General features: G+C 41.1%; 1 protein-coding gene across 1 annotated transcript in view; it reads right to left on the minus strand.

The window, feature by feature from the left end:
• Positions 1-12,086: 12,086 nt before the first annotated feature.
• The window catches only part of Armh4 (armadillo like helical domain containing 4), a 106,146-nt gene continuing 103,335 nt past the window's right edge, over positions 12,087-14,897 (minus strand). The window contains exons 7-8 of the mRNA XM_050162345.1: positions 13,701-13,835; positions 12,087-13,492 (exon numbers count right to left, since the gene is read on the minus strand). Coding sequence (XP_050018302.1) covers positions 13,424-13,492; positions 13,701-13,835 — 204 coding nt within the window. The 3' untranslated portion in view covers positions 12,087-13,423. The remainder of the gene's footprint in view (positions 13,493-13,700; positions 13,836-14,897) is intronic.

Below are 14,897 nucleotides of genomic sequence, written 5' to 3' on the forward strand. Positions count from 1 at the left end.
CCAGCAGTCTGCTCACACCAGTTAACTACTCTCAAATTTCTGTGTCTTTTTTTCTAGACCACAGCTTGTATACAATTAGTGCTTGCCATCTGCCTGAGCTCCATCCTGGTCTAGCACAGGTAAGGGCCTTAGTAACTGAATCACTACTGGCTAGATATGCCCATTTCACCTGCTTCTAATAGGAGACTCATTATTGCAACTAACCAGTGATCTTGTTCCTAAATTCCAACACTGAATTCCCCTGAGAGCAGAGCCTGAGAGAAAGTCTGGCATTCAGAAAACATTGAAATAGGGCAGAAGAGAAATTCAGCATGAGTCGAATTCTCAAGGTCAAGGTGGCATTGCCTGAGTAATACTCTGAAGACTTTCATGAATTCCCTATAAGGTGGCCAGATGAGAATCAGATGATGGGAGTGTTTAACATGCCAGCTTCCATATCCACCCGTTAAGGCTGCCAGACTAGCTCCCTGCATTGTCAGGAAGTACGTGTAAGAGCGTCAAGTGACGTTCCACGGTGATCCACAGAAGAGCAAACAGGAGACAGTTGCACAGACTGGCTTGCTACTGCAGTAGTTAGAATAAAGGGGGACTAGAAGTGGTCCAAGCTGTCAGAGACACCCCCTCTCAGGCATCCTTAAGGGTTCCGGTTTATCCAGGATCATTCTAAAGGTGTTAATAGTGTTGTTCACTTTTGCTTTCAGCTATGTTCTAGTTAGCTAATTGCTCTCTTCTCTTCTCTGTCTGTCTGTTTGTCTGTCTGTCTGTCTGTCTGTCTTTCACTCCCCCCCCCATATACAGGCACTTCAAGAAACACAAGAAAAGCAAGAGAATTTCTTAGTAATTTATTTTCTCCAGTTTTTCTACTGTTCTCAGCAGAACTGTCTCCAGATGGAATACACTTTGTCTTTGTTAGGACAAATGAAGCTTGAGCCCAAAAGAATGAACCACCTTTTACAAAGTCTTATGCAAAGTCTTCTGTCACACAGCTTCCGTTACTTAAAGTGAAGTACTGCGTTCTACAGCTACAGTCTTTGCAATGATTCCTCTCTGGGATAGAAGCAGAAGCACTGTGTTGATTTCGATAAAATATCTATGGCAGCCTTGTGGCTCCAGATGTCAACGACACATGAACACAGGGCATCTTCAGCTTTTAAAATGGGGCCATTATCAGAGTACAAGCCCACCAATAACACAGCACAAATAGCGTATTGGTGATTTTGTTTATTTCAGAAACAAAGCATCTATAAACTGTAACTTTGTAACAAATCTGATGACAGGCTAAGCCACTTCAAACCACTTCTCCAATAAATGAACAAGCTAAGAACAAACCAGACCCTGAATAACTCTATTGCACGCTATTTACTTCAGCAGAACTTCTTCCAGTAATGTCAGGATATGGTGCAATAAGCAGTATTCTTTATGACTCCTCTCCTGGACCAGTTGGGAATGGACTGCCTGACCAGAGCCAGTGTTCACTGGGCTGATGTACAGAAATTAAATATCTTAAAAACCACATCCAAACCATGACTGAAGAGCAATGCCATATAGTTTCAAGAGCATGGAACTAAATAAAATTAGGCCTCCTTTGATGTGTCTCATTTTCGGTCACTATTACCATCAGTGGGATAGGCCACCAGTAGTCAGTGATGAACTAGAGCATCTACCACAGTGGGTTTGGGGATTCTGTTAAGTGAATGTGGCCATGTTAATTACATGTTAAGAACACAGTACATGGCCCACAGAAGAAACTTAGTAGACATTAATTTTGTTATTGCTAAATTTAAAGAACTGAATTTCATTCAAATTTTTGAAATTTGTATTTGAACTATGCAATATAAAGATAAGTAATTCAATACTTCTCCAAAGTAACTCAAAGACTCTCATAACTTAGAAATAAGATTATTTTTTTCTATTAGCAGCTACCTTTAACTGACTCCTGATCTTAAACATGATGAACTGAAATGCACTTTCCAGAGCACAGTCATCCCAGAAGATCCGACCAAACAGTTTGCTGAATGCTTACCCCATACAATTTTAATTTAATTATGCTTTTTGCATAAGAATTTATTTTCATAATAAAATACTTTACTTTCAGAATAAAGGTCATTGCTCTTGGTTGTGTTTTGGTCATTCCTACTGCCTTTTACAAGAAAACTGGAGGACAGTGGTGGCCTAGTGGGGACATTTAAAAAGTTTTGGTTAAAACAACAACAGCGTAGGGGTTCACTAAGTGTCATCAAAGGCATCGTTTTTCTGAAAATATGTGGAATTAAAATACTGAACTGTGTACTAGAGAGATGGCTTGGCAGTCAAGAGCACTTACTGTTCTTGCCGTGGGCTTGGATTTGGTTCGTAGCACCACACGGTGCCTTAGAGCTGTCTTTAACTCTCATTCCAGGAGAGCCAACATCATTCTTAGGCACACACGTGGTGCACATAAAAACATGCAGGGAAACCACTCAAACACATAAAATAAAAATAAGTAAATCTTTTAGATAAAGGAAAATAACAAAAATATTATTTATTAAAACATGGGTCCTGTTTGGTCATCTTATAGCTATTAGTCAAGTGGAATAAAATGTAGAAAACATAAATAACATAAAAAAATGCCAGTTAGACTGGAGAGTTGAGCCAAACAAGCCTTTAATCAATTTCTGTCACTTCAGTGAGTTTGTTTATCTTCAGTATTTCCTGAAATGTCACACACTATCTATCCTTGTGTTAATTATGTCTTGCTGCCTAATTAAAAAAAACTTACAATCCTTGCTTTGAAGACAAAGGCAAGAAGGGGAACATGTCCTTTAATCCCCTAGGGCATTTGAATATCACATTTGCCAATGGATGTTTCTGGAGTCTTTGCTTTCCAGTTATGTACACTGTTATCAAAGCAGCATTCATGGATTGCCAGACACCAAATAAATCTTGTTGATGATGAATATCAAATACAATCACAGGATTTTCTTGCAAGCTTTTCTCCTTTTAAACAATCATGGGAAATTGTAGAGAGGTAACAAAATAGTATGTAAGTGATAATCCTAATATGTGTCAAATTAAAGCTGTATTTGCCTTACCATAAATACACAGGCATGAAAGATGAGAAAAACACCAAACTGTTAACAGTGCTTAGCTCTTGGAGTAGGACTGGGTAGATAATCCATATTATTTCTTTTTCTTTTTTTCTTTATCTTTTTTCTCTTACAGTTCAAGGTTCAGTTCATAATCATCATGGTGGGGAGCATGGTGGTGTGCAGACAGGCATAGTGATGAAGTAGTAGCTGAGAATCTTTTTTTATATTTGTTTATTTATTATGTATACAATATTCTGTCTGTGTATATGCCTGCAGGCCAGAAGAGGGCACCAGACCCCACTACAGATGGTTGTGAGCCACCATGTGGTTGCTGGGAATTGAACTCGGGACCTTTGGAAGAGCAGGCAATGCTCTTAACCTCTGAGTCATCTCTCCAGCCCCTCCATATTTTTTCTTATACTTTTCTATGTTTCCCTGATTTTGCATTGCTACCACTCAGACCCTCCAAAATCCACCTGTGTGTTGATATGGCTGGGATGGAAAAACTTGCTTCATGTCTCATATTCAGAAGCAAATAAAGCGCTTGATAACTGTCCATGACAACTGTCCAAAGTCCCCAGAAGCCATTCAGTACTGAGACATGGGAACAACATGGCTCACATGACTCCCTGGGATGCACAAGCGGTCACTGACATAGTCCTTATCAAGCCTGGCCTTAGTAGGGAGAGCCTTTAAATGGTGAGTTTCTCATGATCTCTCACCCACTCTGTCCTCCTAGCTAGAACAAGTATCCCTTTATTCTTTTTTACCTCACTAACCTTTCCTCATCCTCTGGTCCCAGGTTTAATGTTACTTGGTCTAGAAACATACCTTCATCTTCTTGGCATGGTTCAATGCTCCTTTTCTGGATCCAACAGACCTTGATATGAAGTTGTTATTTTAACAACCCCCACCAAATTAATCTATAAATTCTCTCCGATGATGCAGTACTACTCCTTACTCCTCTTGCTTCTACAGGGTATCCAAGCGATGCTAGTTCAGAAACAAAGAATACTACACAGGGCTCTTACTTACTAAAGAGAAAATCTCTAGCTGTCATCACTGCTCTTGACACAGAGTGTTAAACTGGTAGTTTGTTTATTGTGGGGACTAAACCCAGGGTCTCTTGTGTGCTTTTTAGACATCTGAAACAAGATCAAATCAATTCAATAAAGTTATTTTCTATCTCTCCCCTTTTCTTTATCTCTTAAATGAGGAAACAATAAATGAGAAGTGGGGTTTTTGTATTAAAATTCCTTCTTGGAAGAATGTCCCTACCACTTTCTAGGGATCTATTTCTGTCTTGTCTCTCTCCCTAAAATTGAAAAGATATTTCCAATGTTTTGGTTCCTTCTTTTGCTTTTATGTTACTTGAGAAGAAAATGTTGGGCTTCAGAGTTCATAAAAAACCCTCAGTTTCTTCCTCTGAGACATGAGTAGATGACCTCCCCTGCTTAGTGGTAACAAAATAATAGAGTTCACTGGCTTAACTTGCCTCTTTCCTATGCTGTGTTCTTATACCTGTGAGTATTGTGAAGAAAGGTAAAACTGGATTTTTTCATGCTCAGGTCTTCCATTTTCAGCCCATAAAATGTTACACCTCTTAGCAATATCAAATATCAATCCCGAACAGCTTAGCTGTAGACTATGGTCTCAGGACAGAACTTACATTCTATCTTGTGAAGTATTTGCTTTTCTGTAGTGTATTGTATTTGTGGTTTTCTCTTGTGTTACTGCACCTGCTGCCTTTTGAGGAAGGACAGTATGATGTGGGAGTGTTATATCAATCTGTTGATTTCATTGGCTAAGCAATAAAGAAACTGCTGGCCCTGATAGGTTAAAAGATAGGTGGGCGGAATAAACAAAATAGGATGCTGGGCAGAAGAGGAAGTGAGGTCAGACTCTGCTCTGCTCCCGGAGAGACCCGGCAGCTCTGCTGGACTAGAGACGCCATGCTCAGCTCTCCCAGGCAGATGCACGCAATGAAGCTCCTCCAATCCTGGATGGATGTAGGCTAGAATCTTCCTGGTAAGCGCACCTTGGGGTGCTTACACACATCATTAGAAATGGGCTAGTCCAGGTGCGAGAATTAGCCTGTAAGGGTTAGAGTTCATGGGCTAAGCAGTTCTTAAATGAATACAGTTTGTGTGTTGTTATTTCAGGCATGAGCTAGCCAAGCGGCCGGGGTGTTGGGGACGCAGCCCCGCTGCTGCTCTTATTTCAACAGATGGCGCCCAGACGTGTGGCTAACTGAAACCACAAAAAGCCTGAGAAAGCTTGGGAAAGAATGGAGTGAAGCATGTTTTCTTGGTAGCAGAAATTTCTTGGGTCTGCTCCACTTGCTAGAGGCAAGCAAGCGCTCTCATCTAAGAGAGGCTTCCTGACTCAGCTTCAGCTGCAAAACCCTACAGCTCATTAAGAGGTCCTGCCACAAAACACTTAAACGGTGTTGGTGAAAAGCTGAAGGCATGCTTTTCGGTTTTCAGCCGTAGCAGGAAAAAAGTTGTGCTGTTTAAAAATGCCGGCTTTCTGGGCCGTCCTGCCAGGGCAAACTCTGACTGAGGCAGGAGGGCCGACTACAGGGAGAGGACTTGACCTTTGTCTATTGTAGCTCGCTGGCTGGCAGGGACCTTGAAACGCCATAGAATTGTGGCTATAAACATGGCTACAGCCTGTATCTCCGCCATGAGGCTGGAAAGCTAAGGAATGGACTGGATCTACCTGGCAAAGCCACAGCTTTAATCCTACTCATATTGCTCAGTAATTTAAAGGCTCGTGTGGTCAGAAAAAGAGAGATATACAGTAAAGAGATTCAAAGACAAAGAAAATTTTTAAATGATTTACAGTGTGTTGAAAATAATATGCAAACTAAAAGTTAAAATTCTTAAAGTAAAAAAAAAGTAAGAAAAAGAGAAGTTGTGTGTGGTAGTACGCGCCTTTAATCCCAACACTTGGGAGGCAGAGGAAGATTGACGTCTGTGACTTCAAGGTGTGGTAGCACACGCCTTTAAACCCAGTGCCTAGAAGGCAGCGACAAACAGATCTCTGTGAGTTTAAGGTGTAGTAGCAAACACCTTTAATCCCAATGCCTGGGAGGCAGAGACAGGCATATCTCTGAGAGTTCAAGGAGAGCCTGGTCTACAGAGTTATTCCAGGTCAAAAAGATACAGAGAATATAAAATAAAAGTAAAAATAAATGAAATAGAGGTTAAAATAAAGCGTACAAAGATGGAAAATACACAGAGAATCTTGATACTGTGTATGATTATGCTCTCTTTGAATTGTTTGAATGCTGAGGAAGGAGCAACAGCTGCTAAAAGATATTTGTTTATAAATGCTGCTGAACTAATCCAACGTAGAGATTATGATGCCTTGACTTTGAAATTTGGATCTAAGGACATGATGCTTTCGAAAGGAGTTTCCTATTTTGTTTTCACAGAGGATGAGACCCTGTTCATTTCTTCTATTCTGATTTGGTATGATGGACCACGCCCTCCTGAACGGTTGCTGTAAACATCTTCAGAAAATTGCTTCGCTCAACTGCCAACTGAGATGACCCTGGCACACAGGTTATACCATGAAAGACCTAATTAATGACGCCCCCATTCAGCAGGAAGCAGTTTAGAGAGAAAAAACTGCGCCCATGTTCCCAAATATGGTTTATAAATGTTCTTTTACATTTAAAGGGGGAGATGATATAGGTATGAATAATTTACATTGATATGGATTTCGCTTTAGTGATTTTAAATTTAAGGTTAATTTTGTAATGTATATAGGTTGTTAATGAATAATCATTAATAATAGTTAAGTTTGTAGTCATGTTAGTTAAGGTTTTCTAGATGTGCATAGATATATTTTAGATAGGCATTCTTCATATTTTTCAAAGATTATAGAATATGGCATTTTAAATGTTTTAATAACTTAGGACTTTTCATGACAATGAGACACTCTGCTCCTGGCAGCACCAATCTACTTCAAGAGGAAGATGGGCATCGAAGAGGATCCTTATGGAGTTTGATAGCCATTTGGGCAAGAAACTGCTCTTGCCTGGACTATTGCATAAACTGGACACAGAGAACCCGCAGAGAGAGGACTGCTGAACTTGCCTAAAGGTGAGATGATCTTTCGGGGTTCCTGCTTCATGAAAGAGTCTGCGAGACATTCTTCAGGACAAGCAGATAGTGACTGCCTTTGAAATTTCCTGCTTTGTGGAAATGTCTGCTGGAAACTATGGGCCTGTAGGCCGAAGATGGATGCCCCAACGGTATAGAGGAACTTTGGGTGACTGTCCAGGCAGCGAGATGTCTCTGTCATTTCTAGAGCTTTGGATGTTAAGTTAAAGCCTTCTTTTTTTTTTTTTTTGTTTAAACAGAAAAAGGGGAAGTGATGTGGGAGTGTCATATATCAATCTGATGATTTCATTGGTTAAATTATAATAAACCAGCTGCTTGGCCTCATGGCTTGGAACATAGATGGGAGGAGTAAACAGAATAGAATTCTGGGTGGAAGAGGAAGTGAGGTCAGACTCTGCTCTGCTTCCGGAGAGACTGGACAGCTCTGCTGGAGAGACGCCATGCTCTGCTCTCCCAGGCAGCTGCAACCCACGATGGACTTAGGCTAGAATCTTCCCGGTAAGCGCACCTTGGGGTGCTTACACACATCATTAGAAATGGGCTAGTCCAGATGCGAAAATTAGCCTGTAAGGGCTAGAGTTCATGGGCCAAGCAGTTCTTTAAATGAATACAGTTTGTGTGTTGTTATTTCGGGCATGAGCTAGCCAAGCGGCCGGGGTGTTGGGGACGCAGCCCCGCCGCTGCTCTTATTTCAACAGATGGCGCCCAGACGTGTGGACAACTGAAACCACAAAAAGCCTGAGAAAGCTTGGGAAAGAATGGAGTGATGCATGTTTTCTTGGTAGTAACAATTTCTTGGGTCTACTCCACTTGCTAGACGCAAGCAAGCGCTCTCATCTAAGAGAGGCTTCCTGACTCAGCTTCAGCTGCAAAACCCTGCAGCTCATTAAGAGGTCCTGCCACAAAACACTTAAACGGTGTTGGTGAAAAGCTGAACGCATGCTTTTCGGTTTTCAGCCATAGCAGGAAAAAAGTTGTGCTGTTTAAAAATGCCGGCTTTCTGGGCCGTCCTGCCAGGGCAAACTCTGACTGAGGCAGGAGGTCCGGCTACAGAGAGAGGACTTGACTGTTGTCTGTTGTAGCTCGCTGGCTGGCAGGGACCTTGAAACGCCATAGAATTGTGGCTATAAACATGGCTACAGCCAGTACCTCAGCCAACAGGGCCAGGCAGTCAACAGGGCCAGAAACATCATCTTGTTAAATTTCTCCTGTAAGCTCATGTTACATGCATGCACCATAGGTATCCCATCTGAGTAATAGATGGGTCTACTTCTTTACTAAATCTCCCAAATGCTTGTTATGTAAACACACAGAAAGAGAAACAGAACGGAAGGAAGAGACAAAGAAGAAGGAAGAGAGGGGGAGAAGACGGCAGCACAAGTAAGAAGGCAATTTCTGTTCTCTTTCTCTAGTTTACTCAAAAGCTCAGGATGATATTAGGTGAACTCTGAAGTCTTCCCCTGAGTAAAGCAAACATTTTACTGTTGTTGAAATATGAGCGGTGGAGGGACTGCCAGGATCTGTAATTATCAGAATACCATAACGAGGTATCACTCTTTAGTCCATTCCAGTTTATTGGCTTAATAACTACCCAAAATAGTGTTGTGTGTCCAAATATGGTACCTATTATGTAATATGTAAACATGTCCAGATATTAAACTATAGTATTAGGTTAATAGCATTCTTTTTTTTTTCCAACTTATTTCCATCCTAAAAACTTACACTCAGTCTTTGTAATTCAGGAAGACAATTAACTAAGCTTAAGCTCAGTTTAGTTTAAGAAACCTTTCATCTCCGCATTCATCCTGGACATCAGTTCCTTCTAGGCCTTATTCGTTCCTCCTAGTATAATTTCCTTTGATGAGAAAGATGGAACTCAAAAGGGGCTATGAAGATATACGGTCCTTTCCTGTCAATGATCTTCTTCATTTGTTTTCTTTAACTTGTTTGGCTTTGTTGTTTTTCTAATGAGCTAAATATGAGGGTAGGGGGTATAGCTCAGTGGTAGAGCACTTAGTAAGTATGCATGAAGTCATAAGTCTGATCCCCAGCACCAAAAAAATAAAAATTCATTCATGACTTTTTTCCAGCACATCATTCTATCATGTTATACATGACTTGCGTTAGTATTTTTCTTCCATCTTTTTATATTCATATTTCTTTCCTTGTTATTACAACTGTTCTTCCCAGTTGTTTGACATTTATTACATTAATTGAACAACCTTTATACACAATTATTTATTTTGCTGACAATAGAAGAATTCTAGGTCTCAAGACTTTGAGTCTCACATTTTCTGGAAATCAATAAAAATCATCCTTTAAAAATATCAAGAGAAAAACCAGTTTAAGAAAAGGAACAATTAGATCCTGATATTAAACCAGCAAACCCAGATCTGTGATGAGGGTAATACCACCTATTTCCTCCATACTCGAAATCACTGCGGGAAACTGGTCGAAAGCTTGGCACAAATGTGTGGCCTTTGTAAAATGTCAATAACTTCCAGATAATATAGCAGGGACAAGCAATCCCAGACACTGCCTCAGGGCAGACTGTAAGCAATGGAGTCATACTGCTAGCTGGAGAGGCTGCTCGCTTTCACTGCAGTTTTCCCCTCTGCAATTTCCCTTTGGTCAGAGCAGAGCCTGTTTCTACCAAGGACCTCACAACTATAAGCTTGTGCCAAATAGCATAGCTTGTTCCCAAAACTGTTTCTCAGCAGCTGGCAGGGATGGAGATTAATCATATCCACAGAACTCACAAAGATGATTTGATCCTACACCCCCCCCCCCCACACACACACTATAGATGTGATTTAAATGGTACTTCATTTGGACTTCTACACGAAGAAAATACCCAGAGATACACACAGAGAGAAGCATTAGGCATTCAGAATATCACTCCATATTGTTTTAATGGAAGTAACATTTTAAGTCTTGGGCTTCAAATGTGTGTACGTATGTTTCAAAATAAGGGCACTTGCTTATTATACACGATGTCATGAGTTTTATCCCCAGTACCACAAAAATAAAATAAAATAAAAATAGAATAAATTAATAAAATGATGAAGTGCTTTAGTATTGACTAAGATACAACCACTTTAAATATATTCCCAAACGACACTTTACAGTATTCTTCACGGCATGTTTGACCTGTGTCAGGGATACAGGTACTGCAAGTTTCTGGAAAAGCACCACAAAGGTAGCGTATGAGCTGCAGTCAAGGCTAAGGCATTGCTATGGGAATCTCTTGTCCTGGGATACTAATTAACTCTAAATATTGCATATAAATTCAGCCAGAAGCTAGTGAAAGAAGCAGCTCATAGAAGATAGAAAAATTAAAGAAGTTCAAAATAAAAATATTACCTTCTGATTATAGCAAATGGGACCAAAAGCATGGCAGAAACTTCCTCTCCTCAGTCTGCCTTCTGTTCTTTTTTTCTAGTAGCTTCTCTCATTTATCTTTTCTTTTCTTTTGTCTTCCTTAGGGTGATTAGGGAAAGTGTCCTTTCCCAGAGTCCTACTCTCCTTCATCTTTTAGTTTCATGGTAAAAATATTTAACATAATACCCACTATCTTAACAAGATTTTGTGTGAACACATTGAAGTGTAGGCGCTATCTTGTACAATATTGCATTATTGCCTATAGGTGCTATGTTGTACAATATTACATTATTGCCTGTAGGCACTATGCTGTACAATATTGCATTATTGCCTATAGCCGCTATAGTGTACGATATTGCATTATTGCATGTAGGTGCTATAGTGTAAATATTGCATTATTTCCTATAAGTGCTATAGTGTACAATATTGCACTATGGCCTATAGGTGCTATGCTGTACAATATCGCATTATTGCCTATACGAGATTTGCTGTACAATATTGCATTGTTACCTGTAGGTGCTACACTGTCCAACCGATGTCTAGAACCTATTCAGCTTCATAACTTAATACCACCAACCAACACCTCCTCATACCTCCCTCTGCCCCCTTTCCTCATCCTTGGCAACCATCATGCACACGGGTTTCTGAACATGACCACTTAGATGGTTCATGGCCTTTAGACTCAGGCAGCACTTCTTATGGATCTGGTTTATTTCACTCAGCAGACCGTCCTCCCACATCCGTGTCAGAGGACCAGGACTTTTTTCTCTTGTTTTTAGCACTGAGGAATAGACTAATGTGTAGCACATTTCTTTATACAGAGAGTGAAGTAGGTTTGTACAGAAATATGCTGTGGTCTATAGAAACCCCTTTTCTATGCGTGCTCACATGTGCTGACAGGATGTAGACATCGCTGCTAGAGGACACAGTCACACACATGTCATCCTCACTGTGAACGTGTGACTGTTCCTCATGGCCTTTATATTGCAGCAGTTTGAAGAGGCAGCCCTGAGCTAATCTAAAGCTACAGGTTGAGCAGTTCTAGGCATGACTGACCATCCATATCGCCCATGTGTCCTTGAATTAGAAGAACCTATTGTTAGTTTGCCATATACATCTTGTTAAGAATGCAGGTACAATGTCCCCTCGCGCTCGCTGACTTGAAGCCTGAGGAGCACAGCAAGAGTCTGCTCTTAGAAAGCACCACTTACTCGGAAGCAGGACAGTTCTCCCAGTGAGACTGACTCACCCATGAAAGTCATCACTTACGTTCCTGGTCTACTTTAAAAAAATCTGACTTCAACCCCATCTAGGAACTCTAGTTTTTGTTTGTCTCCATCGAGCTTTTCATTTCCCTTATCAGTTTTACACAGTTGCTTTCTTGATCAAAAGAGTTAAACTTACTTGATGAAAATATTGTGTGTGTGTATGTGTGTGTGTGTGTGTGAGAGAGAGAGAGAGAGAGAGAGAGAGAGAGAGAGAGAGAGAGAGANAGAGAGAGAGAGAGAGAGAGAGAGAGAGAGAGAGAGAGCTAACCATCATTCAAAAATGGGTTCCATTTCTCTTTTCGTTCTCTAGAAATGATACATAAATCCATGTGGGATGGAAGAACCTGTGGGAAAAATTCATTCGTATCTTTCAAAGCATGGGGGAAAGGGCACAGAACTGAAAATACAGCACATAGTTTGGGTTTAAGGTGGTCCTCATGCTGAGTCCGCAGATGTAACTGATGATTAATTCTTTCTCTCCTCCGCTTATGTTCCATCTTCAGTAGAATGGAAAAAAATATATGTTCTTTCCCACCCAGAAGCTACAAGGAGTAATCAAATAGACCCTGTCTGAGTAGAATAGGCTTTAATGTCTATGAACAAATTCTCCATGGTAACAGCACTACTGGTAACCTTTATCTATCCTTGGAACTGACCCAAGCCATACTGCTCAATGCAATGCACTAAAATCCCCAAATACCCAGATTCAAACATTGTGTTTGAATGCGTTATTTGGTGTAGAAGAGGGAATTGCATTCCAAGACAAATGAGAAAGGATCTACTAGCTCATCATCCCACATGCGTGACAGCGAGAGCTTATTTACACATGAGGACTCAGGCCACTGGGTCACCTTCTACCAAAGAATGCCTGTCTTTTCTAGTAAAGCCAAAGAAGTCCACTGGTGGCCCACTCCTTCCATAGTGAGATCGTAGACGTGAAAAGTGATCCTCTGACTTACCACAGTAATGCCACATGAATACAGAACCAAGGAGCAGGGACAAACACTCTGGAAGCCCACACACCCTTATCTTCATGTCATCCTTTTCTTTCCTTCTCAGTTAATTTCAGTAATATACCAATGGAATATTTTGTAATGATAAGCAAACAAGAATCTTCCATCACACCCATTGGACTAACAGTATTTAAGAAAGCAAGCGTAAATTAAGGCTAAGGGCTCTTTAGTGTACAATTTTTAGTGCATTTTTTTTCTTATGAACAGTGAGACTAAAAGACGAAAAAATAAAATCTGAGACTAAAAGGTTTAAAAAATACAAGGTATTTACTTTACCCAACCCAGCTACTCCTACTGAACATGTGTGCTCTGTGCTTCTGAACTGCAGCCCTTGGTGAGGGCAAACACTGCAGAATAACTGAACACTGCATGCTACATTTCGTATACAGGGCGTCTTCACTGCTCAGCACAAGAAAAATCTACTCTCCAGCAGAGACGAAGGCTGGTCAGAGGCCCAGTAGCAGCAAGGCGGTGAGATATTGTTGCCATTTATTTATTTTCTTTTTGCCCTCAAATAAAAATTGAAACAATGATGTCATTGCATTAAACCCAAGTCCGATTCAGAATTCGTCTTCCGAGCTGTCCGCTAGCAGCATCACTCTGTCTTGCATGCTGTTGAATTCTTTCTGCTGGGGGAAGAAGACAGGAAAGCATCAAATTCTTTCTCTGCAAAGCCAAGGAGCAGACCCACTCTAAAGGATGGGGAGCAGATAATACAAAACGCCTCAACAGAAGGCTTTCTTGCACCATTAACTTCTCTGTACTTTATCAGGCAAATTAGGCAAGCAGGGAAGAACTCTCTGCAACCGATTAGCTTTGCTTTTGTTTCTTGCATACCTTCCTTTTATGCCTTTTGAAGCCATTTCTTCTTCGGCGATTCATGACCTTAATGCTGTAGAGTGCTCCCAAGATGAACAAGGCTCCAGCTATCCCTACCCCAACAGGCACCAGCATTCCAGACATATAGCCAGCCTGAACGGAGGAGGAGAGAGACAAGTATCAGAATGCTACATGGACCACCGGATTCTGGGTTCCCTGTCCCTGTACATAGCAGCAGGTTTTGAGATGCTTTGAATCCTTCTGTCTGCTATATTATAATTTAAAAGAAAACCTATAACAAAGGTTCTGCTTTGGGGCTTTGGAGGAAGAAAGCAACAGAGAAAAATAACAACCTTTTTTTTTTTTTGATATTTCAAAACCCTTAGAAGTAAGTTCTGAAATAAATCAGCCAGACCCAGTGGCCCCTCCAGCCACCTGATTATGCACATTTGTCAACATCAATTTTTGATGACAGAAATATAATTTGTACTAAAGATGGATGGAGTGGGCTTCTGAGAATGCCAGGGCTATTAAAATGCAATAAATTGAAAACAGCCTGAGTCGCATGCCAAGGAGCTGAAGTGTCCTCTGGAATACTGTGTTCCTTGGAGGGTGAAGGGGGATGTCTCACTCTCTTGCCCTCCCTTCCACACTGTGTCTCACACTCTTCTCAGCTATATTACAATAAAAAATGAAAGATAAGTGTGTACACGAGTAGAAGGCGAGAACATCATGAAGAGCAAGGAAAGGGGCAGGGATTAAGGCACAGGAATTAAGAAGTGGGTTAGTTGTTGGGAGCCAAGGACAAGGAGCAGGCACATGCATGTGAAGTGGATCTCTGAGTGAAGCAATGTGGCCAATGAACAAGACCAAAACAGAGTGTCCTCAGGCTCAGGGAAGCGGTGACCAAAAAGGGCACAAAGATCGCTGCCAGCAACATGGCTACTTCCCAAGGAGCCTCAGGTGTTTCAAGCATACTGAAGGTCACTATGGACACCTCAGTCCTGAGAGAAAAGCATGGTCCCTGCACATCCCAGTGTTCCAGCCAATAGCTCCACCCACTCTTGGAACAAGGCCCTTGTCCTGAGGTAGATCTTTGCAGTAAAGCTCCTGTGGGCTGCAGGGGTATACACTAGCCCAGAACCTTTTCATGGGAGAGCAGAACCTTTTCATGGGAGAGCAAAAGGGTGCACCCCTACTGGACAAAATACATCA

Source organism: Alexandromys fortis, unplaced genomic scaffold (assembly GCF_014885135.2).
Source record: "Alexandromys fortis isolate MF-2015 unplaced genomic scaffold, M_Fortis_MF-2015_v1.1 scaffold_130, whole genome shotgun sequence".
NCBI classification, from domain to species: Eukaryota; Metazoa; Chordata; class Mammalia; order Rodentia; family Cricetidae; genus Alexandromys; species Alexandromys fortis.